Genomic DNA, 24,696 nt, shown 5'->3' on the forward strand with positions numbered 1-24,696 from the left:
TTTACTGAAAAATTTGATAGCTGCCTCATAGTTATCACACAAATTAGTTTCTTTCTTGTTTTTTTTTTATTCCCTGCCTTGTTTTGTACTATCATCTGTTTCCCTAATGGCCTATTACTGTCAATAGCAGGCCATCTCGTCCAACCATATAAGTTTTGTGTCTCGGTGAAATGCCGAATAGGTTCCTGAATGTTTACTCGGGTTATACAAGCCTTTTTGAGAGTTTAAATTGTTTCAGAGGTGATAGTTATGAGGGTCTCCATTCCAAAAAACGCAATACATTGTGTTTCCTACAAGTGCTAGGGTTCCTCTGTATTCGGTGTAGAAACTGTTACTCACAATCACGGTTTGTAGAAGCTTTACATCGATAAAGGCATAGCCAGTGTCATTATAAGTACCATTTTGTCCTTGCAGCTATGCGTAATGAGGACAAAGCTTGCTTTTTGCAGTGCTCTCACAAGTGCTTCTGGTGTCGTTTCTGTTAGTAGCTGAAGCATGTTGATTTCTAATTATGCAGTGTTTTCTAAACTGTTTCATTAATTCATCAACATGATATTATCTTTTGCCGTTGCAGCAAAATCAACCAAGGCGCAACTAAACTCAAAATAAATGCACAGAATCTCTTCTCTTTGCGCATCTCGCACAAAGAAGTAAGCGGACTTGGTAAATGCCACGCATGTTAGAAAAGAGCTTCACTAATTTCATTAAATAGCCGAAATACTTTTTTAACACCTGCTAAGCTTGAGGAAACTACCAGCTTTGATTAAAAAAAAAAACACTGGAGGCCAGGGTGTGCACTGTCAAGAAAAATGGTCTTGGCTTCTCGCAAGTTCTCCAAATTGGGTTCTTTTTGGCTTAAAGCATGTAGAAATGGGGGGGGGGGGGGGGGCACTGGATAGTGTTGAAAAAGGCCTCGTTTCAAAGAAGCTAACTAAATTTCTCGATGCTCGCCGCACCTGTACAGCCTTTCCTTTTTTTCTTTTTGTCTCACACTCTCTTCCTTGCACCATATGTATAAGTGCCCTTCTTATCAAATGACAACTAGTTGAAAGTCAGTGCTCTTTGCTTTTGTTGTCTTGTCCTTTCCTAATCATTCTATGTGCTGTTGACTATTTGAAATGAATCCCCACCAACCTATCCAAGCATGAACCCTTCCCATTTTCAATTTACAAAAAAAGTTACCCTACCTTATGCCCTAATAACCGGAAAAGATTGGCATTGCGAAATAGCCCCTCTGTTCAACGAATGAATTGGAGATGACAGAGGAAAAAATCATCCATTAAAAGTGCTAGCACAATGATGGGTGACTTATCTTTGGTCTCTGCCTTATGTTGGCAATGTGTGAATTAAGACAGTTCCAACATTATTCAAAGAAAGATTTAATTTTCAGATTTCCTTAGGAATGTAACATTGAGATACGTCATGCAGATTGGCTAGATTTTTTTAAGCCCAGTGTCCAAATTACCCCATGTCTTATAACAAAATTGCTATATTGCCCTACTACACACACTGGCTGAAAAATTCCAAAAATACCCAACAAGTAGGGTCATTATCTTTTGGTTGGCAACACTGGTTGACATCCAAATTAATGGTGCAGTGTCAACATGACAACTGACCATGTCATGCTGTCTCTATTTCTCTGTATTTATGAAAGAAAAGCAAACTTTACCATATCAGTAATGAAATGGTTATTTTGTCCATACACCTGGGCTGCTCCTTCTGATATTTCACTATGGTCTTTAAATGATAAAGAGAGGTATCTTTGTTTGTGAAAATTGTTTAATATAAGCTTAATCTGAAGAAATCCTGCCAGAGAAGTAGTGTTCTCACCACCGTTTTGTAATGCTGTTAGTAGTAGTGCTTTGATTATATTTGGTTTTATTCATCGCAAGTAATAAGGTAGCAAGAAAATAACTGTTTGCATGGGTGGGCATTTCCTGTAAACAGGGTCTGGTAATATATTCAAGTAGTGCCATATGTGTTTGACTCCAGAGGTAATTGCTGTTTGCCAACTCTTGTCAAGAGACATTGGTGTATACTGCTGAAAATACCCATGTAGAATAAACTGTGCCACAAAGACATCTACACTTTCCTGCAGTACTGTGCAAGTTTTGATTTCTGCAGTGAAGGAAAATATACTGCTTTGTCCCTTTTCTATCTTGCCATTTCTTTGAAGCCCTGCATTTATACTGCTTCACAAACATTGGCCTATCGGTATAGAGTGACGATTTCACATTACTGTTGTTTTGTACATGTGAATAGCAGTTTTCAAGTATTGAATTTTTTATTGTTACTGGACAAGAAATAATTTGTTTATAGGATGTAAGCAGGCACAGGGTATGTGCCTCATATAAAAGTACATAGTACCCTTTGCTGAATGATCAGTGCCTTAATTTCTGTGCATGTTTTTTTGGTCAGTGTCCTGTATTCCAGTATTGAGCTAATCTGGAAAGCTTGGGTGCTTATTAGCTCGTTTCATAGGACAGAGAGTAGTAAGCTGATCTCGAATCCATCAATTCATAGTGTTCATCAGGGCAAATGAAGCTGAATCACTCCAAGACTAAACTCGTCTCCTTTACACGAAATCCTAGCAGCCTCCCAACCACATATACACTTAATCACACACTCGTAGGCTCAGTCACTTCATACAAATATCTAGGACTTTTCCAATCTGATTTCTCCAGGAACCATCACATCGATTACATTCTTGCAGCTGCTAACTGCTCCCTTGGGATGTTAAAATTTAATCTACGTTATGCTCCTAGGCATGTGCGAAAACTGGCATATACTACCCTTATCCGCCCGAATATTAAATATGCTTCAGCCATATGAGATCCGGATATAGCATACATCATTGATAATATAGAATCCCTGCAGAACCATGCTGCTTGTTTCATTTATTCTCAATATTCTCGTTTCACTAGCGTCACTGCCTTAAAAGCTCGTGCTGGTCTTGTTAACCTTTGCCATCGTCGAAAACTTGCTCGCTTATCTCTTTTTCATAAAATATATCGTCATCATTGCTTCATGATGACTTTTTCCAGTCACCGTTGGCAATCTTTCCTTGCCGCAATTATCCTCTGAAGGTCAGACCCATAACATGCTGTACCTCATCACTCACTAATGCATTCATACGAAAAACTATCATTGAATGAAATCGGCTGCCTCGAACTACCGCAATAGAACAGAACATTTCAAAACTTAATGAACTATAAAAAAGATAACGAAGTTTAGTGTTTTGTGCTGTTCTCATTAACTCATTTATTTTTTGTTACGCTATCATTATGTAATTCTGTTATCTTTCATTGCATTTTTAGTTATTACTTTTTCTATATTTCTGACAGACGTTTGGTTATTGTGCTGCTCTTTTCATATGCATAAGTTATATTTTTGTTCGCAACTTGTTTTATGCTTGATGTGTATTCATTGCATTTGTAGTGGAGCATACGCACCGACGCGTATGCTCCTTCGGAAGATAACGAAAAGCCCCGAGCTCTGCTTGTGCGAGAGTTTGTGCCGCCTTTGCCAGACTTGCCGTACGCCCATTTTTCATCGCGACCTCGTTGCGACTTCTCTGCTCGAATAAACGTCATCACATTTGGTGGAGGCTGCTGAGATCCCCAAGCAGACCTGGAGCTCTGCTCTCGCAAGTTGCCCGAGAGACTACTGTGAAACATGACTGACACAGTCGCCAACCAGCCAGTCCCAGCCAGCACCATCGGCTGCTCCATCTACCTGCCCTGGCGCTACTCGCCAGCGGGACCCACCAATCTTCAGCGGAAGTGGTGAGCAAGACGTCGAAGACTGGCGCTCCTTGTACGAACGCGTAAGTGCCAGCAACAAGTGGGACGACTCTAAGCTCTCCTACGTTATCTTTTACTTGGCAGACGTAGCTAAGCTTTGGTTTACCAACCGCGAAACCGCCATCGTGAACTGGTCCTTCTTTAAGACCCTCGTAACTAAAGCGTTCGGCCGACCAGAGGTCTGCAAGCTCCGCGCTGACCAGTGTCTGCGCCACAGAGCCCAGCAGCCTGGCGAGACGTTTACGAGTTACATTGAGGATGTGCTCAACCTCTGCAGGCGTGTTAACCCATCTATGCCTGAAGAAGAGAAAATTCGGCAGATTCTCAAGGGCATTGAGAATGGCGCATTCCAGATGTTGCTAACGAAAAGACCGACCTCGGTGGCAATGCTCGTAAGCCTGTGCCAGAGCTTCGATGAATTACGCCGTCAGGGTTCTATCGCCCGACAGAGCGTCTCACCACCGGATTCGATCTCGGCTGTCGCACTCGCAAATGCCAACGTTCTCCAAGAAAGTCTGTCTAACCAGATCAGACTTTATCAGGGAGGAAGTCGCCCGACAGCTCTCCCTGCTGCCGCATAGCGACGCGCCCACCACAAGTCTGCCTTCGACACTGCAGCAGGCCATACGCACTGAAATTTGCGATGTCCTACCTACAGTGCAGGCCCCTTACGCATGCACCTCAGCAGCATCTAATCTCTCGGCTGTCAGCTATGCACCACCTGCGCCATCTTCACCTCTCAGCTACGCAGCTGTGGTTGCGCGGCCCCCACCGCATCCAGTATCCTTATCGGCTCCACCTCCTCTGGCAGCGCCTCCGGTTTACAGGCCCTCACCTCGCTTTTTCCGTTCATCAAATGAGTGGCGCACCCATCACAACCGTCCCACACCTGCGTACGCCTCCTTTGGAACTCCTACCTATGCATCGCAGCAGGCCACCACGTCTGGATACGAACAGAGGCACTCTGACTCAGATCGTCGCCCATCAACTTCTCGTTTCCCATCTCCTCGTCGGCGATCCCCATCTCCTATGCGTCGTAGACCACCTCCTGAGGAGGGAAACTAATCAGTGCAGTTCCAGAGGCAAGAACTGCAACTTCTGCGCAATTATCAAGGCCTCCATTTTCGCCGCAAAATGTTGATGTCAATGTTGAGGGAGTCGCCACACAAGCGTTAATTGATACTGGGGCCGCCGTTTCTGTGATGAACGCAAAATTTTGTCGCAAACTGAAGAAAGTGACCACATCTCTCTGTGGCATCGTGCTGTCCACGGCTAGCGTGCAGCGCATTCATCCCTCGGCTGTGTGTACGGCGCGCGTCGTCATCCAAGACGCTTTGTACATCGTCCAATTTTTCGTACTATTATCTTGCTCTCATGACCTCATCCTGAGTTGGGATTTCTTACCACGTCATGAAGTTATCATCGATTGTTGCCATGCGGAAGTGTCCCTAGTGCCAAGTTGTGAATTTCCATCGCCCGACCATTCACCTCTGCTCTGCAAACTCATCGCTGAAGACATCACCTTGCCTCCGGAAGCTTCAGTCCCTATTAGCCTTTCACGTGTGGTGCAACCTGACGCCACGGTGGTGTTCACGCCATCTCCTGTTTTTACTGAACGCAAGGGCATCGTGCTCCCATTTGCCGTTCTTACAATTGCGTCTTTTTTAACCGTAATGCTGGTTACCAACCACTGCAACTACCCTATTGTCTTACTGCGTGGTGAAACCTTGGGATATGTACAACCTGTCGACCTTATCGATATTATTCTTCCCGACGAATACCCATCTCACATTGCCGCAATCACTCATGCGTCTGAGCCATCAAGCTCGCCAGCCTTCGACAATGCTATTGACGCAGACCTTCCCCCTTCGCATCGCAGCCAACTTGTTGCTCTCCTTAACAAGTTTCGCTCTTCTTTCGACTTTCATAAACCTGCTTTGGGCCGCACCACGACTGTCACTCATACTATTGACACCGGCTCACATTCGCCTCTGCGACAGGGCTCACATTCGCCTCTGCGACAGCGTCCTTACCATGTTTCTGCAAAAGAGTGCCGCGTCATTACGGAGCAAGTAGATGACATGCTTAAACGTGGAGTCATACAGCCTTCTCAAAGCGCTTGGTCGTCACCCGTGGTTCTGGTAAAGAAAAAAGATGGCACCGTTCGATTTTGTGTGGACTATCGCCGCTTAAACAAGATTACAAAGAAAGATGTCTACCCGCTACCACGAATAGACGATGCTCTTGACTGTTTAAAAGGCACCGAGTACTTTACATCCTTGGATCTGCGTTCTGGGTATTGGCAGGTGCCAATGGCTGAATGTGATCGCCCTAAAACAGCCTTTGTAACACCGGATGGCCTATATGAGTTCAAAGTCATGCCATTTGGGCTCTGCAACGCGCCTGCGACGTTTGAGCGCATGATAGATACCATATTGCGTGCCCACAAGTGGAAAACTTGCTTGTGTTACATAGATGACATCGCTGTCTTTTCATCTGATTTCCCGACACATCTTCGTCGTCTCCACGAGATTCTGACGTGTCTAGTTTCTGCAGGCCTACAACTTAACACCAAGAAGTGCCACTTCGCAGCCCGAAAACTAACCATCTTGGGACACGTCATCGTGTCCCAAGATGTTCTTCCGGATCCCAATAAGCTTCGAGCTGTCGCTGACTTCCCAATGCCCACATCACTGAAAGCCCTAAGAAGTTTCATTGGTCTTTGCTCTTACTTTCGTCGCTTCGTGCGCCACTTCGCGTCCATCATCACACCTCTGATTAGTCTGCTTTCCAACAGCAAAGGTATATCTGCATGGTCACCTGCATGTGACGACGCATTTCGCCAGCTGCGTCGCCTGCTGACCTCGCCACCTATTCTTCGCCACTACGACCCCACTGCAGCCACAAAAATTCACACTGATGCAAGTGGCGTTGGTCTTGGCGCAGTTTTGGCACAACGGAAAGGCACCCAAACCGAATGCGTAGTCGCTTATGCAAGTCACGCTCTCAAGAAGGCTGAATTGAATTACTCCGGGACAGAGAAAGAGTGTTTGGCCATAATCTGGGCGCTTACGAAGTTTCGCCCGTATCTTTACGCGGCCGTCCTTTCGACGTGGTCACAGACCACCACGCTCTATGTTGGCTGTCTACCTTGAAAGACCTGTCCGGACGTCTGGGGCGTTGGGCACTTCGATTGCAGGAATACGACATCCGTGTCGTATATCGTTCCGGTCGCAAGCATGCGGACGCCGATGCACTTTCCCGATCGCCATTAACACCAGATGTGGCTTCTCTGTCACCCCCTTTTACCACCTTGTCACCACTCGACACCACTGACATGCTTTCGGAGCAGTATAAAGACCCATACCTTGCCTTGTTAGTCGACTACCTTACTTATTCGTCTGCTGTCCCTTCCAGGAGAGCGCTACGCCGGCAAGCAGCCCACTTTTCCTTACGAGACAACATTCTGTACCGCCGCAACTACATGCCTGGTGGTCGAAAGTGGCTCCTTGCTGTCCCAACTCATATGCCCTCTGACATCTGCATGAATTTCCATGCAGATCCCCAAAGTGCTCACGCAGGTGCCCTGAAAACCTACGAAAGGCTGCGCCAACGATATTATATTATATAACAAGGGATGTATCGCTTTGTGCAGAAATACGTTCAGTCTTGCACCACTTGCCAACAGAACAAGACACCTCCGCGGCACCTTACTGGCATGTTACAGCCGCTCTCGTGCCCGGCTCGCCCATTCGACCGCGTGGGTATTGACCTCTATGGCCCCCTCCCATATAGTAGCTCTGGAAACCGGTAGATTATTGTCGGAGTCGATCATCTGACACGCTACGCTGAGACTGCGGCTCTACCGGCAGCGACCGCCCACGAAGTTGCACTCTTCATTCTCCGCAGCTTCATTCTACGCCATGGTGCTCCGCGGGAATTACTCAGTGATAGGGGTCGAGTGTTCCTGTCGGAGGTCATCCAAGCTATCCTCGCTGAATGCAACATCATCCACCGGAAATCTACCGCATACCATCCAGAAACAAATGGTCTCGCTGAGCGGTTCAACCGCACACTTGGCGACATGTTGAGGATGTACACCTCCTCCAACCGCACTAACTGGGACGCTGTATTGCCTTTTGTTACCTTCGCTTATAACACCGCCACGCAAGTGACTACCGGTTTTTCCCCGTTCTTTCTATTGTACGGCCGCAAACCTTCCCACCTACTCGACACTATACTCCCGTACCGCCCTGATGCATCTAAGTGCTCCCCGCTTTCGGAAGTCGCCAGATACGCTGAAGACTGCCGTCAGTTGGCTCGGTCTCTGACAAGTGAGGCTCAAGGTCTACAAAAGACTCGACACTACGACGCTCACCACATAGCTCCTACGTTTCGTGCTGGCTCCCTTGTGTGGCTTTGGGTGCCCCCGCAGGTTCCTGGCCTTTCTTCTAAACTTCTGGCCCGGTACCATAGTCTGTACCGTGTCATTGACGCGACCTCCCCGGTGAATCACATCATCGAGCCATTAACACAATCACCAGATTTGCGCTGTTGAGGACGGGAAACCGTACATGTCGACCGTCTCGAGCCCTACTACGACGCCCTCATTGTGCCTACTCCCTGAATTGCCAGGATGGCTACCCTTCACCCCTGGGGGGTTTTGTAGTGGAGCATACGCACCAACACGTATGCGCCTTCGGAAGATAACGAAAAGCCCCGTACTCTGCTTGCGCGAGAGTTTGTGCCGCCTTTGCCAGACTTGCCGTACGCCCATTTTCCGTCGCGACCTTGTTGCGACTTCTCTGCTCGAATAAACGTCATCACACATAGTTTTTTTTTTTTACCCCACCCACCCTATGTAATACCCTCCCAGTGAGGGCCTTTAGAGGTTTCTTGAAATAAATAAATCAATAAATAAAATAAAAGCAACTGTGTCACTATGTGAAATCTGTCCAGATATTTTGATACTTGCAGTATTTCCAATTCCAGAATTTTTGCACAAAACCTTCATGTGATTAATGTAGGTGACTATCCTCCTACAATTGAACCAAAAATGGATACCTTTGAAGTAGAGACAAATCTACCTTGCAGTTTTCAAATGTTCTACACAACACTTGGTGTTGCATAGCTCTACAAGACCACTTGGACGCCACTAATCACATTTTGTATAGACACACTGTTCTACATGCATCATGCTTATGACCTGTTCTCAGGAGGCCTGGTGACATGCCACACTTGTGATTAATTACAGTAGCTGTATAAATTTTTCTTTATCAGTAAAAATCGCACAAAATGTGTCATTTACCATTTGTAACCACTTAAATTTGGTACATATCACCTTTACAAAGCCTATAGTTTTTCAATTAGGGGCCCTGCAAGACTTTTCCAGCTTGGTTAAAAAACTCTTGCTTATAAGCAGTAAACGCTCCTGAGAACATGCGAGCCAAACAGCATATATAACTTGGCATGGGACCTGGAATTTACAATTCTCAGTCGGCTGGAAATCTGTACCTTTCTAGAAATAATGCCATGTACCCTAATGACTGCTTCATATACCCAAATTCATGGCCATTTGCCGACCTAAAAATAGTGAGCTGCGTGGTTACTGAGGCCTAATTGACTCGTCAGTGATAAATTGGATCACGAGTGCATTAAAACTGAAAGTAAGCTGCACATACGAAGGAGGAAAAAAAGAAAATGGGCCTATGGCCATGACGTGCATGACATAACTTTTTGCAGTAAAATGATTAGCTGGGCGAGTTGGTATGTATCTAATTATTAACTTTTTTAGAGCCCACAAAATCCAGAACAAGAGTGTTTTGTGATACAGATATTTTGTTCTCGCATAGAGATAAACTAACATCTGAGCTTACGGAAGCCTTTCATATAAATGGGTGTATAAACAAATGCATTAGTCAACCTTCTGTGGCTCTAACAAATAGGTACTACAATATTTGAAATTATGTTTAGCCATATATTTTTGTTTGCCTGTCGCATCACTTGCACATGCACTACGCCGGTTCCCAGGTGCTCGTATGTTTTGTTTCTTTCAAAAATAAGTTAGTTGAGAGTTTGTGCTCATCTGTCTTTTTTTTGTTCTGTATTTTGTACACGCTAAAAAAATAATAATAATAATGACATATTTTCTTTCTCCCTGCCACTCCTCCCTCTTTACTTCCAATACGCTCATCGAGAGCAGAGAAAGCAATTGCAGTATGCAACTAATTTCAAACTCCGCTCGTGCTTGTACTTGTTAGATTCTAAAATTTTTTGCAATTGTCGATTCGTGACTTATTACTCTTTCAGTGAAGTCATTTGATGGTTAGTTTGAAAACTGTTGCAGGGCCCTTTTAATTGGCTTCTATGTCTTATATGATAGTTATTTGTTATAGTGCAGTTGAAATGATAGTGCCAGAGTTATTTGTGCTCCATGCAATGTTTATTATTGGCTGGAATTCACTTGTCAGACAGTGTAAAATATCTGCAAGCTTTCTTCACACTGGATTCGCTAGTGATAACTGTTATGTATTTTTTCACAGATATCTGGCATCGTAATTATTGTGTGTGGTGGCTACAGCCTGCATCTTTTCAAGAAAACAGGGCCAGTCATTGGTGATGACTATGTATCTGCTCCTGTCATCCTCATCGTTGTTGGTTCCATTGTATTCCTCGTCGCATTCTTGGGATGCTGCGGTGCCATGCAGGAAAGCTACTGCATGCTTATGCTGGTATGTATGAATTCTTGTGATTAATCTTCTATCCCCTGGGATGTATTCTAGGGTTCATGTTAATTTGTTCAATAAAGATCAATACATTACGTGCAATAGCGATGCCACAAGTGTGTTGTGCAATGCTAGCTGCGAGGGACAAAAATAGATGTGCTCTATCATTTTTTTATTTCTATTCCGCGTGTGCAATTAACAAATTATTGGCAGACAACTGGCAACTGCTCATTTTTTTTTAAACGTGCATCTAATTACCATTCCTTATCTGACGCACTGCATGTTTTCTTGTACAGCACATTTAATAAGGTGCAGTATTACTGACACATTGATGTGGTCAGCACTTGCTGTTTTTTTTTTTTTTTTTTTCTCCTGAGCAAGCATGGTCAATAGAACAGGTTCAGAATATTTGCCATGGCTGGTTTTGCGACTACAGCTCGATAGCTTGTGACTGGAACTATTAATGGGAGTCTCTTGCTTACTAAACAAATGCTCACTAGATGTATGAGATGCATTTGTGTTATTGCTTTCTAAAAGCAGCAGTAGTTTGTGGCAGAATGGCATCTCAATGAATCGTATAGTGTTTTGGTATTAGGATAAAGATGTTACGTTTCAGCGCAGGAGCTCTTCTCTTATTCATGTTTCATTGGGCCTGTTTACAAAATGTCATGACTTTTTCCCATCCATGACAGTATAGTTGTAATAGAAAATGCTGTCAATGCCATGGGGCTATTTCGAATAACTTTAATAATGTGGCGGAATATTAACTGATGTGAGGGCATGCACTTTCATGTCGTAAGACAGTGCAGTACAGAGATAGGAATAGCTTCATTTCCTGAAAAGAGATGGTATTGTACAGTTCAGAACTCCAGTCTGCATGAACCTTTATGGCAGTTGTGTGTGTGTGTGTCTGTACAGTTCAGAAAAAAGAAAAGCTTTGCTAAAGCTATTAAAAATAGATTATAATACTTATCCTAGATTATAAACTATTTCAAAAGTGATGCATTCAGCAGCCTGTGCAGAGAACTTGTACATGGCAAGGGCTTTTGATTATAGAAATCAGTGTAAATAACATTGTACTGACAACACAATGTTTTAATACGTTGACTCTAAACCCTACCAAGGCAAATAATCCCTTATGCTGAATATATTGTGGGCGAGTATTACTATTTGCTTGGTACACATAGCCTCAAAAATTTCTAAACATCGGTAATTAAAAATGGAAAATATTTGTTTTGTAGTATTTTAATAGTGACCATAAGTTGATGACAAAGGTAGTACAAGTTTTGTTGCCCTGGTGTTGATAAAAATTTGGTGTATCACACACTTCTGTTGTCTTTGTTGTATTTTTCATTTAAATGATACTCATCTGCTTTTACTCAAGTTCATTCAGTGTCTTTGTATGCAACATAACATAGTGATAGTTGTTGCATTCGGAGGTCCCATATTAAGTGTAAATGTGAAATAAAAATTGAGATAGGAATGAACTTATTTTTTGAAATTATTACTCATATTCCACAATTATCTGCATTTGACATTGTTCTGTGCTAAGTAAATCGTGTTCTAAAGGTTAATGTAAGAAATTTACTTATTACTTTTTAAATGTTAAATTCTTGTGGTTGTAGTTCATTAGTAGTGGCATTGAGGGCACTATGCAAATACAACTAGTCAATTACACTATGTTACTGTTTATTCAAGAAATCTACCTTGAATAGACAAATATCTAGTAGGACATCTTGACTACTGATTTTTTTGGTCTCATTAAAGTAAAGGGCTGTTTTTAAGATGCGAGGAGCAGGACTATTTGTTCATGGCCTCTTATTGTTTTTGCATGAGTCAATTAATTTTGTTTGGTGATATTGAAAAAAATTTAGCTATTTTACTAGTCGTCCTTTTTCAGAAAGCATTTCTTTATTGACAAGTTATTCAGGAAGTACTCGGAAAGCATCTTTTTATTGACAAGTTATTCAGGAAGTACTCTTGTTAATGCCTGATTGTATGATTTCGCTCCAGTTTTCAGTATTTTTGTTCCTGATCCTGGTTGCTGAAATAGCAGCTGGTGCACTGGGCTTTGTCTACAAGGACAAGGTAAGAAATAAAACTGTCATGCTGAGAAAACACTCCATTTTGCAAACTTCCTGTTCTAGTTTGGCTTTACCAAATTAAACCTCGTTCTGATCAATACTAGCAGCAGTGGAATAACTAACCTTTCTATCATTTATGTTCTAGTATTCACACAAAATTTGCATCCACAGTTAAATATACATAAACTGGATACATAATCATTTTTTGTACCATAATAATATTGAACTGATTTAATTTGACATATGCCAAATTTTTATGTTGGTTTCAGCATGGTGCTGTAGTGCTCTGTGATGGCACATTCATGCATAGTTCGTAAGGGATGATATGTTGGTTTCAGCATGGTGCTGTAGTGCTCTGTGATGGCACATTCATGCATAGTTCGTAAAGGACGATTGCTTTTTGTCGGACATCCTTTCTTTCTTTAGCTGTTAAAAAAAACTAGCAGGTTTGCTTTATGAAGATAACTATTTAAATTCGGCTGTTGTCTGGCAAGTGGCGAATTGCCATTCTGTCATAATGCCTACGGAACTGTGGGGGTTGGGGTTCAATTTTCGCGATGGAATGCAAGAATGCTTATTTATTGAGATCTAATGATTACTAGACCTCGCATGGCTTAAAATTTGTAGTCTCTTCTGTATGATCTCTTATAAACTCTATGCACCTTTAGGAATATGGCTTTATGTCCTCAACAGACCACCTGAAATAAATTAGTACTAAAAGATAGCTAGTAAAAGCAAAAAAAAAAGAAAAAAAGGAAATGTTGAAATGTTTATTGTGATGAGCTTAGTTTGTCTTTCTTAGAACTTGTTTTAAATCTCGAATTGTTATACTTAATTTCTAGTTGAAGTTCTACATGTACAATCTAATTGCCGTGCTTGAAAACTGTTCAATGCAGGTTGAAAACCTTGCTCAAGGAAGGTTTATGCAAACCTTGAAAGACTATGACAGGGAAGGTGAAGGCAAGGTGACCCCAGTTCGGGAAGCCTGGGATTTTATCCAACACGAGGTCAGTACAAAGGAGTTTGTGACAGTCTTTGCTTTCAGCAGCCCACGCCGCTACTGTTTTGGGCCTGTTTTATGGGCATATTAACTCTTCAAGATACTTTTTACGCACAACTTATCATCGTAATTTGTATCAACTAGCCAACTATCAATAAGGACTAACAGACAATGATTCTAAAAAAGGCATAGCGGATGTCATAAGTACTAGTAATTGTAATGTAAATGTGAAGAAAGAAAAGAACGAAACTCTTAACTTGCCGCAACCTTCAAATAATGTGTTCGATGCTCTACCAACTGGGCAACATTGGTGGTCATCCCTCCATCCGATTTATAGGGTATATATGTGCAATTAAATGTGGGAGTGTTGGTCAGCAGCGCCAGTAGCCACTAAGGCGAAAGTGGAACTACTTTTGTTTTACTTCGTGGCGTCCCGTAGTATGTGGACTTATGTGCAGGCAGCTGACCAATAATCCTTTGCATACTACCTGAAGGTATCAAGTCTGCCAAAACGATACCCTCGCTATGAATGTAGAAGAGCAGTGTCATTGTCTGTTAGTTCTAATTATTGTTGTATCTAACAAAGAAAAGAAGCCCTTAAGTTTTACACTTCTTTTCTTCATAACTACCCAACTACACTTTTCTTCATAACTACCCAACTACAGTCGATCCCGGATATACCAAACTCGAAGGGGATCGCAAAATAGTTCAATATATTCGATATATCGAACTAGCATTGAAGCTTTTCAAATTAGCGAACTTAGCTCCTTCGGCCACAACGTTGGCTGGCGCAGAACGCCGATGCAAGCTTTGTAGTGCGGCAAAAGCTTGGTTAGCGGCGGCAGCGAAGGTGTTGGCACATTCATAACCGCACGGCTACACTTCTGCGGCACCGGCAAAAGCAGCCAAAATCTCGGCATCGATGCAGTCAGAAACAGCAACATAGTCATCTGTACCGATGAAGTCGCTGCTGTCAGAGATTGGTGCCCGGAAATTCTGATAAGTCGCAGAATTCACTGAGGCACCGTACGCCGTTGTTAGCAGTCATGACGCACCCGAAGTCATCACCTGGCCCGCGAAGAACGTTTACAACACAGTGTTTTACTTGACGTCGCTCAAAGCGCCAGTTATAATTTTTATTGCTACATGCAGGTCAACGTTCAGCGAAACTCCCGAATGAGGATTTATTAGGAACGAGGCGAGAAGTGCACAAGGCGCAAAAGAAGCAGCGCCGAGTTCATCAGAATTCTCGCCATCGACACGTTGGCGATACTGATGTCACTGTGGCTTTGTAGCTGGCAGCCTCTGCTTTTAGCGGCTTTGATGCGAGAAGATAAAAAAAAGCGTAGCCTCTGAGACACGTGTTTTGAAACCGAAAACACTACAAATACACCACAAGGTAGCAAATCTCGAAAGGCATGCTTTTCAGGTTTGCATGCTGTTGTGTGCTAACAACAAGGAAGGGAATGCGAACATTGCACCGAGGTCGCCGAGTCGCTTCCCATTCTCATTTCCGTGCCCTTGGCAATCGGTCTTCTGGAAAACATTGTCTGCGCGCTAAGACCTGCAGATCGCGAATCAAAGGTACAGATGTAGCAAGTGCTGCGCAACGAACCAGATCAGCACGATGAAATAACACGCGTTTTTTTCCGTCGCCTGCATGCAAAAAATTCTGGCACGAGGCCGCCACAGCGCCCGGCCACTGTGCCCATGTTCTGCATGAAACTCACCGGCGTCGGCATTCTGCGACTGTGGTGACTTTGAGCACGGTGCAAGTGACACTTGATCGCAGTTGCTCTAACGTTAGGATTACAATGCTGGAGGCAAGTATAACAAGCAGAACAGAAAAGGTGTTTTATTACGCACATTCAAGTTGTTACTGTATGTACACATACCGAACACGAAACTACGTATGTGCACGTGGTCCTCATTGCATCTTCCTGGGCACAACAGTTTTGTCCGTTGCCACAAGCAAGAGCACTGCCCAACTGTCGCTGACCTGCAAGGCGTTCGTCGTCGTTCCACTTTGTCATGGTGCCCAATGCAATTTCGCTGAACACTTCAAATGCTTCATCGCGTCAACCGCCGCACAACACATGAATATGCACTCGTTTTACACACTGTTCAGGCCCCGTTGTGGACGAAAGGTATTGTAAACATTGCTAAGAGTAGAGTAACTGCCAGGAGAACACTGTGTAACCGATAACGCAGCGCAGAGCACGGATATTGTCCGCCACGGCTCAGCACGAGACCTGCGGAGGCACACATGCCGCCGCCAGCCGCGGCCGCTCACTGCTAGGCTAGCTACACTGCACAACACGTAACCATAGCAACGTCCCTGTTGTGCCCAGTGAATATGGCCACCATGATGTCATTTCCTCCACACTTTTTACGTAGCGCGCCAGCCGGGCATGCCCTCTCCTATCTTTCCTTCCTCCGTGCTGCAGGCCTTGCCAAGCCTTGTCCAGTGGCACCGCTGCCAATGCTCGCGATGTCAATGGAGGATTTAGACTTCAGTTGCCCATTGTTGTGAGACTTTCACATTTTTTTCTGCCAACGACCGGTATATAAGACGAGGGTCGACTTTTCATTGTGTTTTTTTTTATTCGACCAATATTCCGGTTTTTACGAATGCTACCCAAGCGTCTGTATCATAATAGGATTTGGTGTTATACTACTTGGTATCAGCAGGGTGTCACTTCCATAATTTAACCACTGTCATGATAAATAGGTTGTGTATACTAATCTTCGTACTTTCATTTAAAAAAGATGATTGTATGTCTGTGGTTTGTTGAAATATCCAGTTTGGCTCTGTGTTGGAGGGGAAGAGCTGCTTGTGAATAGATACATATTCAGTGGTTGTATATGCAAGTGCTAGCACTTATAGTTGCCTTTTAAGTTTCCCTTTTCACTTAACGGCCATGAAAGATATAGAAACAGAATGGTTGACATAGGTGGTAAAAAAAAAAAAGCAATCAACTGAGCAAGAGAACATGCAGTGATTATGATGCCATTTTGCTTGGGAGAGCTGAAAGGTTTTTTTACCATTTTTCTAGGTTACTGTCTTAAAGGCCACTTGTATGTTTATGCAATTCACTTGTTCATCTGACAGCCAAGAATAATTTGGATTAGTCATTGTTTTAGCCTGATGTTTTCTCTGCAATATCTCTATTCATAATGTTGAACTGAAAAGGACTTTGTTTTCTCTCTGTAGCTGAAGTGCTGCGGTGTAAATGGACCTGAGGACTGGAGACAAACTAAACTTGGTCATCCACCAGGCAGCTGTTGCACTGATGGTGAAAACTGCCAGAAACAACAGACTTACTACCAAAAGGTATGCCACTTAACATGTTCATTGTATATCGCTTGCTTATGATAATGTATTTCCTAGAGTGTGCTGATGCTGTGATCTTGCCTGTATAGCTTTTAATTTTGTCTTGTAAATTCAATTGATATGATGTTGCACAATGTGCCTCCTGTGTGCCTATATAGTTAATTGCTTTACTAAAAATTAAGTTTCTAGTTTTCTGTTTCGTTCAATAAACACCTATGTTTGCCTACATTAAAAACTGCTTTTCTTTCTATTTTTTCCTTCTTTTTTTTTAGTTCTTAGACTTCGAATTCTGTTAACTTGCCTCTTTATCAACTTCTATAAACACTGAATTTATGCTTGGTGTCTGTCATCTGGAGCCAGCGTAATTTTTGTTTTTAACCCTAAAGTGCTCTTCCTCAGTCTTGTCACAAGTATACACCACTACCCTAAAATTCCGAGCAAGAGCCGCCCATTGAAGTCGAAATTACCGGCAGGGGGGAGAGGTGCCATCTTAGAACCGCACCAAAGTTTAAAATCGTGGCAAAACTTTCGCACCAGGAAAAAAAAAAAACTCGGTGCGCATGAATTAAAATTTTATTAGGGAACTTTATTTAGGCCCAGGATTTGTTGTGGCTTTTAATCGCTTTCCAAACCGTCAAAACACTCCTCAGAGTCAATTGCAAAAAAACCGGTCGCAGCATTCAACTTCAAGTCCGCCGCGGTCTTCTAGCACCACAGCGCCAACATCGGCCAGTCCGCTGTCCTCTGAGCCATCGAGCGCGTTACTAATATCGCATTCCTTGAAAGACCGTGCCACTGTTTTCTCGGGTATAGCAGCCCGCGCCTCTGCAACCAAATCGAGCACATGTTGCTGGGATGGCTTCAAGTTTTCGTTCGATGTTCGTGACTCCTCACACGTATAGTGCTCCCACAAATGTTGCAAGGTGGACTTGAACGGCTTATTCTAATGCAGATCGGCTGGCTGCAGGATGATCCTGCCCCCCACAGGCACGTAGAGCACGTCGTGGTGTCGTGCTTCTCGAAGGCATTTATGGCGACTTGTGTCTTATGGATGGGCGCCTGGTCCAACACTAGTAAGCGTTGCACGTCGTCAACGTTTGGGCCTCATACTCTCGACAGCCATTATTGCATTTTCTCCGATGTGATCCCGTCGTTTTTTGTGGTGGTTTGATGAACATTTGCTATGAGTAGAAAAAAAAAGTCGGCATTGTGATAAAATGAACTAGGCGACAATGTGACTCCTTGCTCCCATAAAGAAAAAAAGTTATTCTCACCTGGTATGCGAAGGCTCGCAAAGGCCCTGGCTGAAATTTAACCACTTTGCTCCTTTAAGACAATCAAGGCTCGGAGTTTGTGACTGGTGGCGCAAGCATCTAGGCAAACTGTGAGGCCTTGCCAGGCACATCCAGTGTTCACAATCCATATGGTGCTTTCGCCGACCATGTTGTTCGTCCTGTTGGCGGGGTTGTCTATTCGCACCATCGTCTGATCCATGTTGGCCTTGTTATATCAGGTGTAGTCGTGCCGTCGCAGCGAGATTGTGGAAGACCAATAGGCTTTTGTGGCTTCCGGAAGTTCTTCCGGCATCTTCTGGCTTTTGTTCGTAGCGCGGCGCATTGCAAGGCCGAATCGCTGTTACTAGAGATATATATAATGTCTGGAGGCTATGAAGTTTCCAACTGCATGCTGTTGGCAATTTTGACTGACTCTTGGAGTTAATTTCCTCCTCCTCGACTAGCTTCAACACTAGCTAAGGAGGGAAGATGTTTGAGGTTCGGAATGGGTCCCCTCGATGACTCGAGTGCACGGTGGCAGCGCGAAGGAAGAGCCGTAGTTCGGTGAAGAGACGCTTTATTGCAGCCTCAGCCGACTGCTCGAGTCCAAGCCCGAACCTCTGCTTCAGATTTATTGGCAACGAATGTTCGCATCTTGTCACTTAGAAATGGCAATAGAATCGTGCCCCGAATATCCTCAGGTATGTTCAATGCCGCAAAAAGAGCGTCTACATTTTTGAACCAGGCGGGAATCATAGGCTCATCAGTGGGCATGGGTGCAAGAACTGCCTTTAGCTCCTTCGCGTACCGTCCGATACTGGATTGCTGGTTCCGGTTTTCCGGTTCCTTCGATAAGGCACGCGACGATCTCATTTTTTCTAGCTCAAGCTTAAGCTTCAGCGCTTCAATTTCAAGCTTCAGTTTTCTGGTGCGATCCGATTCACTAGCGGCGTCCCCTTCTATCACATCTCTATCCGAGTCCGCCATCTCCCAGAGAGTGCCTGAACGCAAGTGCATTCAGTAAAAACAAATTTGGGGGGGCCCTGAGAGAGCACAAAGCAGGTCTCACCTTGCAGTGATGCGTCGCCCGATGCACTTGACAGTTGGAACTGCGTCCGCCTCGTTGCCAACGCTAGCTGTGACAACCAATTCCGATGCAGCAGGTCTCCGCGCGGTCGCCTGTCGCTGACTCAGTCTGTCACATCGACTGCCCTGCTGCTCTGCTCCTGAAGCAGCACACTGCAGCGCCTCCCCGGTAGGTCCGTCACTCAACGACGATCTTTGGCTCTGCTCTCGTGCAGTGACACGCAGTGCTCTTGCGCTGCCGAACTCCAAGCTCCAATGTTGACCGGCAGGCTCGTACCGAATGTCAATTCTGCTTCTTGCAGCACAACAGCCAGTCCCGAAGCTGCATGTGTCTTGTCAGCTTCCCGGACTTTAGCACCTTCCTCGCTGCGGGCGCTCCACATCCTGTCGACAGCGCCAGTTAATTTCCTCCTCGAGGGGAACCATTCTGAACCTCAAACATCTTCCCTCCTTGGCTAGTGTTGAAACTAGTCGAGAAGGAGGAAATTAACTCTTGGGAAAGAATCTGGTTGCTGATGGCACGTCCTGCACTTCTTTCTCATTCAGTTTAAGGTACTTGAAAGGCGCATTGTCCACATGTTCGCTGAACACTGGTGCGCCGTTACTAAGCTGTCATCGATGTTTCGCCTTCCCATGGTTTAGCTGCAGCGAATTCTTCTCCCATTCCCGTATCCCCTTCGGGTCGAGCTTGAAACGTTGAGAAGTTTCCTTTATGCCATCGAATAACCTCGATTTTCTTTGCCACTGTGTAGGACTGCATAGCCATAGCTGACCTCTCGCTGTAAATGCGAAGCAACAAATGGTACGGAGCATGCGTGGAGCAATCTAGCTGCAGTGCAAAGCAGAATTGGATCGGATTGGATTGTTGCGGAGTGGTGGAAGAGGAGGGATGCTTTACCGGAACTGGGTGGATATTTGAAATCGCCAGTGAAGTTGGGGGGGGGGGGGGGGGGGCTCTTATATGGGGGGAGGGGGTTCCGGAATTTTACGGTAAGCACTCGCCATGCCTAAGTACAGTAGAATCTCAATGATATGAATTCGAAGGGAGCAGGCAAAATATTCATATCATCCCATATTCGTATGAACCAAAAACAAGTTAGAGCTGATAATGAAGATGAACAAGCACTTTATTGTGGTCAACTACTACTTGCTAAAAAAAGTCCATAATATTCTTTTTAACCTTCCTGCTTTCACTGCCTCTCAAGAAAGTGCCGTGGTTTCCTCACTCGTGCTGCTGGTGCTTAAGGCGCGTTCACATTTGGCATCAAAGGGAGCGAAAGCGGCCAAATTTATTTGAAATTCACTCGACTCGCCGCTTAAGCGGCTGGAAAAACCATGAAGTTGACGCGAAGAAAATAAGTTGAGAATTCAAGCGTAAATGCCAGAGTGGCTGCGAAACTACGTTCACGCTTGTTCAAAGTGGTCACAATTGTTCTCACCCTCGTATATATTCCACTGCTGCCGTAGCTGCCTTTGCCACTTGATAATCTATTTTGCCCCTTTCCTGAGCATTGAAATTTGTACCGAATTCTAGTTCTGCATGCAAAGCTCTTTACACCTGTACAAACATTGTTTTAGAGATGCACCAGATGAAACGACATGAGCAAACGCACTGGCAGTGGGGGTGACAGATTTAGCAGGCAGTGCAAAAGCAAGACACGTTAAGACGTGCGGACTCACTGTTGCTGCACCTTCTTCTGCTTTCGGTGTTCGAAGCGATCGTAATCCAAACCAGGCTCTCGATGAACACATCCTTGTCAAGGCCGTGAGCTTTGTCGTGCTGCACGGGTAGTTCACGATTATGCTTACGCGAGCCACTGCCGACGCCTTTGCCGCCATGATGAATTTGCGGCTGGTTGTTTACATCACATGGTGTGAGAGCTAGTTCAGCTGGTGTAACCAAAGCCGTGAAGCAAAAAAATAATCTGCTATCCCATGGCGGAAAAGTTGGTCTCTGGCTGATTTTTTCGCGACGGCCTCGCGACTTGATTTTTCCCGCCACTTACGTGGCAAAGTGAGCGAAATTTTGGTGAGTTTTACTGCATTCGCTTTCATGACGCCAAGTGTGTATGGGCCTTCTTCCCACAGACAAGCTGCGTTGTGCCGTTCGCATGCAGCGGTCAATCGTGCATTTGTATCATCCGCGGTGGCTGGGAAAACTGTTCGTTTAACACAGAATCAGTAAGTGCATCGAACTAACACACGGTGTCATTGAAAAAGTTTGCTTAGGCTGGCACGGGTCGGATTGTAAAGCTGAAATTGTACCTTGCAAAAAATTATAGCAATGTTTACTTAAATAGTACAGCTCAACCTCCCTTTCCACAGTGGTCTAGTGGTTATGGTGCTAGACTGATGAACCGCAGGTCTGGGATCGAATTCCGGCCACGATGGTCGCATTTTTTATGAAGGCAAAAATGCTAGAGGTGGTATATTTGGATTTAGGTGCACATTGAAAAACCCTAGATGGTCGAAATTTCTGGAACCCTCCTCTACGGTATCTCTCATCGTAGCGTGGTTCTGGGACATTAAACTCCATCAATTAATATTAGTATAGTCAAAATTCGCCACAATGAAATTGATAATGCACAGAAAAAAATTTTGCTTGTTGTGAAACTGAAAAAATATAGCTGACTTGAGTTTCTTCTATGCCCAAAATTCAACAAGTGCGAGCTGCTTCCTTTTGTTTCCCAGTAGTGTCATCACTAGATTCTCGAACACGCATAGCAACGCCATGTTGAAAAAACACACTCAAACACCTGCTTCTGCGAAGGAACCAAACAGAGCCACAGATGCATATCACGAACTGCGCAGTTAGGCTAGCACCGTAACAGTAGCAACTATCTACCATCAACAAGGTATCCGACAGTGCTGAGATGCAGCCATGGTATCATGGAGCGGTGACTTGTGCCTTATACTAAGCTATGCTTATCATTGCTATCCTCATCATTCAGTAGTTGTGGCTGGCTGATCTTGTTGATAGCACAAATGAATCATTGCTCTGATTACTGACTGCACTGGCCAAGGGCAAAAAGAACGAAAGGCATTGGAAAAGGAATTGTTCAACGATGGCACCCAGCTGCAGTGTGGACAACTTTGTGACCGAGTTTCAGCTTCAGATTGTCTAAAAATAAGAAGCAAGCCAGTGGCAACAGCAGGGCAGCCTCATTGGCATCGCTATCAAGCAATGGCGGCCCCCATGCTCTGTCAACAGCGGCGGTTTTTTATGGTGCCAACACGTGATTTTTAGACTTCGTAGACGTATTTTTACGTTCTAAAAATGCACCAAAAAATTCAAGACTGTGTTTACTGCATGACATAAGTCATTCAACTTTCATCAAAATTGATTGAATACTTTTTAAAAAACTTTGTTCGTGCCTGCAAAAGTTCATGCATGCAAAGTGGAAAGAATCTGAACTAAAAGAAATAGCTAATTTCTTCAAAAGAGGGTTAAGGTGAAAAAACTGCTCAACAATATGCACCCTCTATGGCCTTGTGCATGCAGCAATTTTATTTTTTTACAAAAACCTAATGAATATGTAAGGGAAATGTAAGGTTTTTTTAGTTCAGATGTAACTTAAGATACAATAACACATTAAAGGATAAGGTACATTAAAGAGATAAAATGCTATTCTGCAAAGGTCAAAAGTTTCTTAGTGTAGTCTTTCAGCATTCGGAACATATTACGTGCTTCTTACTAAAGTCAAGTTATTTTTGCATGTCTCTTTATTGAACCATGTGAAGTATACGCATTCAATTTGGAACTGTAGGCTGTAATACCATACGAATTGGCGGCGTATCGTGATGTTTTATTTGGTGCTTTTAATTCAACCCGCCGGATAATTTGACCTCTTTCATTCGTCCCATCAAGGTAGATTTAATGGAAGTTGAGTTTAGTTCTTCGGATAACTAAAACCTCATACAGCAAAGGAAAGTGTCAGGGGTGTTGTCCGTAGAAATTTAACTGAACAAAGAAAAAATCGTCTCTGGTGGGTACTGCACTCGCAACCTTCACACTGTGTGTGCGATGCTCTACAAGGGAATTGCATTTCATTTTCATCCACTTTCATATCTTCTTTCTGTAACCGCTTCATGTGTGGGCCCGTCATAACTGCATTTTTAAACATGTTGCAACTTTGTATGTATTTGTGTTCTTGTTTGTAACAATTTTTTACTGTTTGGCACTGGCTCCTGTGGCTGTGGTATCGCACTGTTAAGCAGAAGGCTGTGGGCGTGATCCTGGCCACAGTGGCCATGTGCTGATAGTGTGGAGTGCAAAAACTCTTCTGTGAGATGCTTTAGGCCTATATTAAAGAGGTCCTCAGGCAATCAAGCTTTATCTGGTCTCTCAATGCAGAGTGCTTCATAACGGGATCTAAAATGCAGAAGTTGATGTGAACAGGAAAGCTTGTAGAGATGAAAAATTTGGGAACACGAGGGCTACACTGAAGCCAGCATCAACCAGTGTTCCCAAGAATTTTTCATCTTGTCATTAGATTGTTGTTTTAGAGAGAAAACCCCTTCTTAAATGGTAGTTGCAGTTCAGATGCACAGTTACACTGCCAATTACCCTTCATTAATGCTAGTAAAGTATATTTGGAACACAATTACTGGTCATAGTTATACAGAAGTATTAGTAGCGGTCAATTGTCATGGAGGTACGCATTATATCAAGATTTGTGCCTTCCTGCTTGTTCTATTATTTAATGATTATTTAATGTTTAATAGTGCATTGACAAGATTTGTGATAGAATTTCTCTGAATTTTTGTGATATGCTTTTTTTTTTGTCTTAATACACCTTTACGTTGTTATCCAGTATTGAATAGCAAACCTGTGTCTTTGTATAGAATAGTAAGACTACATTATGATGTTTTTAACTTACTATGCATGAATATTATTTTTTCAGGGCTGCTATGACAAAGTGAAAGAGGACCTTTCACAATATGCAGTCTATGTTGGAGTTGCAGGAATTGGCATCGGTTTGATTGAGGTGAGCTGTGATTAGCTGCATAGGTTTGTTGCATTGAATTGACATGCAAGCTTATTCATGGAGGCTGAAGGTACTGTTTAATAGGAAGGTGCATCTTGCATTTCTTTTCATCATGTTAGACTCATATTATGGTTATTTAGAAAATCCACAGATCACTTCTTTTCAGAAAAGCATTGTGATCCAGTGTGGTTGGTGTAGATGGAAGGCAATGATTCTAAACACATTAAAGAGCCCAGCACTATCCCAGCCACACATTAGTTTTTCGTGACCCAATTCCACCTATGGAACAATCATTATTTTGCACTTTTGTTTGTGTTGATGCTGTGACACTTGGCATTCAGAGCTGCTTTGGAGCGTGTATGGATGCTGGCAGTGTGGTCTTGTTGTGTGGCCATTTCGGGT

The 24,696-nt window shown here is 43.8% G+C and overlaps 1 protein-coding gene across 1 annotated transcript in view; it reads left to right on the forward strand.

Moving 5' to 3' along the window:
- LOC119176072 (23 kDa integral membrane protein) overlaps positions 1-24,696 on the forward strand; it is a 39,117-nt gene that overhangs the window by 8,739 nt on the left and 5,682 nt on the right. Inside the window, exons 2-6 of the mRNA XM_037427191.2 lie at positions 10,346-10,534; positions 12,542-12,616; positions 13,509-13,619; positions 16,827-16,946; positions 24,211-24,294. Of these exons, the coding sequence (XP_037283088.1) occupies positions 10,346-10,534; positions 12,542-12,616; positions 13,509-13,619; positions 16,827-16,946; positions 24,211-24,294 (579 nt within the window). The remainder of the gene's footprint in view (positions 1-10,345; positions 10,535-12,541; positions 12,617-13,508; positions 13,620-16,826; positions 16,947-24,210; positions 24,295-24,696) is intronic.

The sequence above is a fragment of the Rhipicephalus microplus genome, chromosome X, assembly GCF_043290135.1.
Source record: "Rhipicephalus microplus isolate Deutch F79 chromosome X, USDA_Rmic, whole genome shotgun sequence".
NCBI lineage: Eukaryota > Metazoa > Arthropoda > Arachnida > Ixodida > Ixodidae > Rhipicephalus > Rhipicephalus microplus.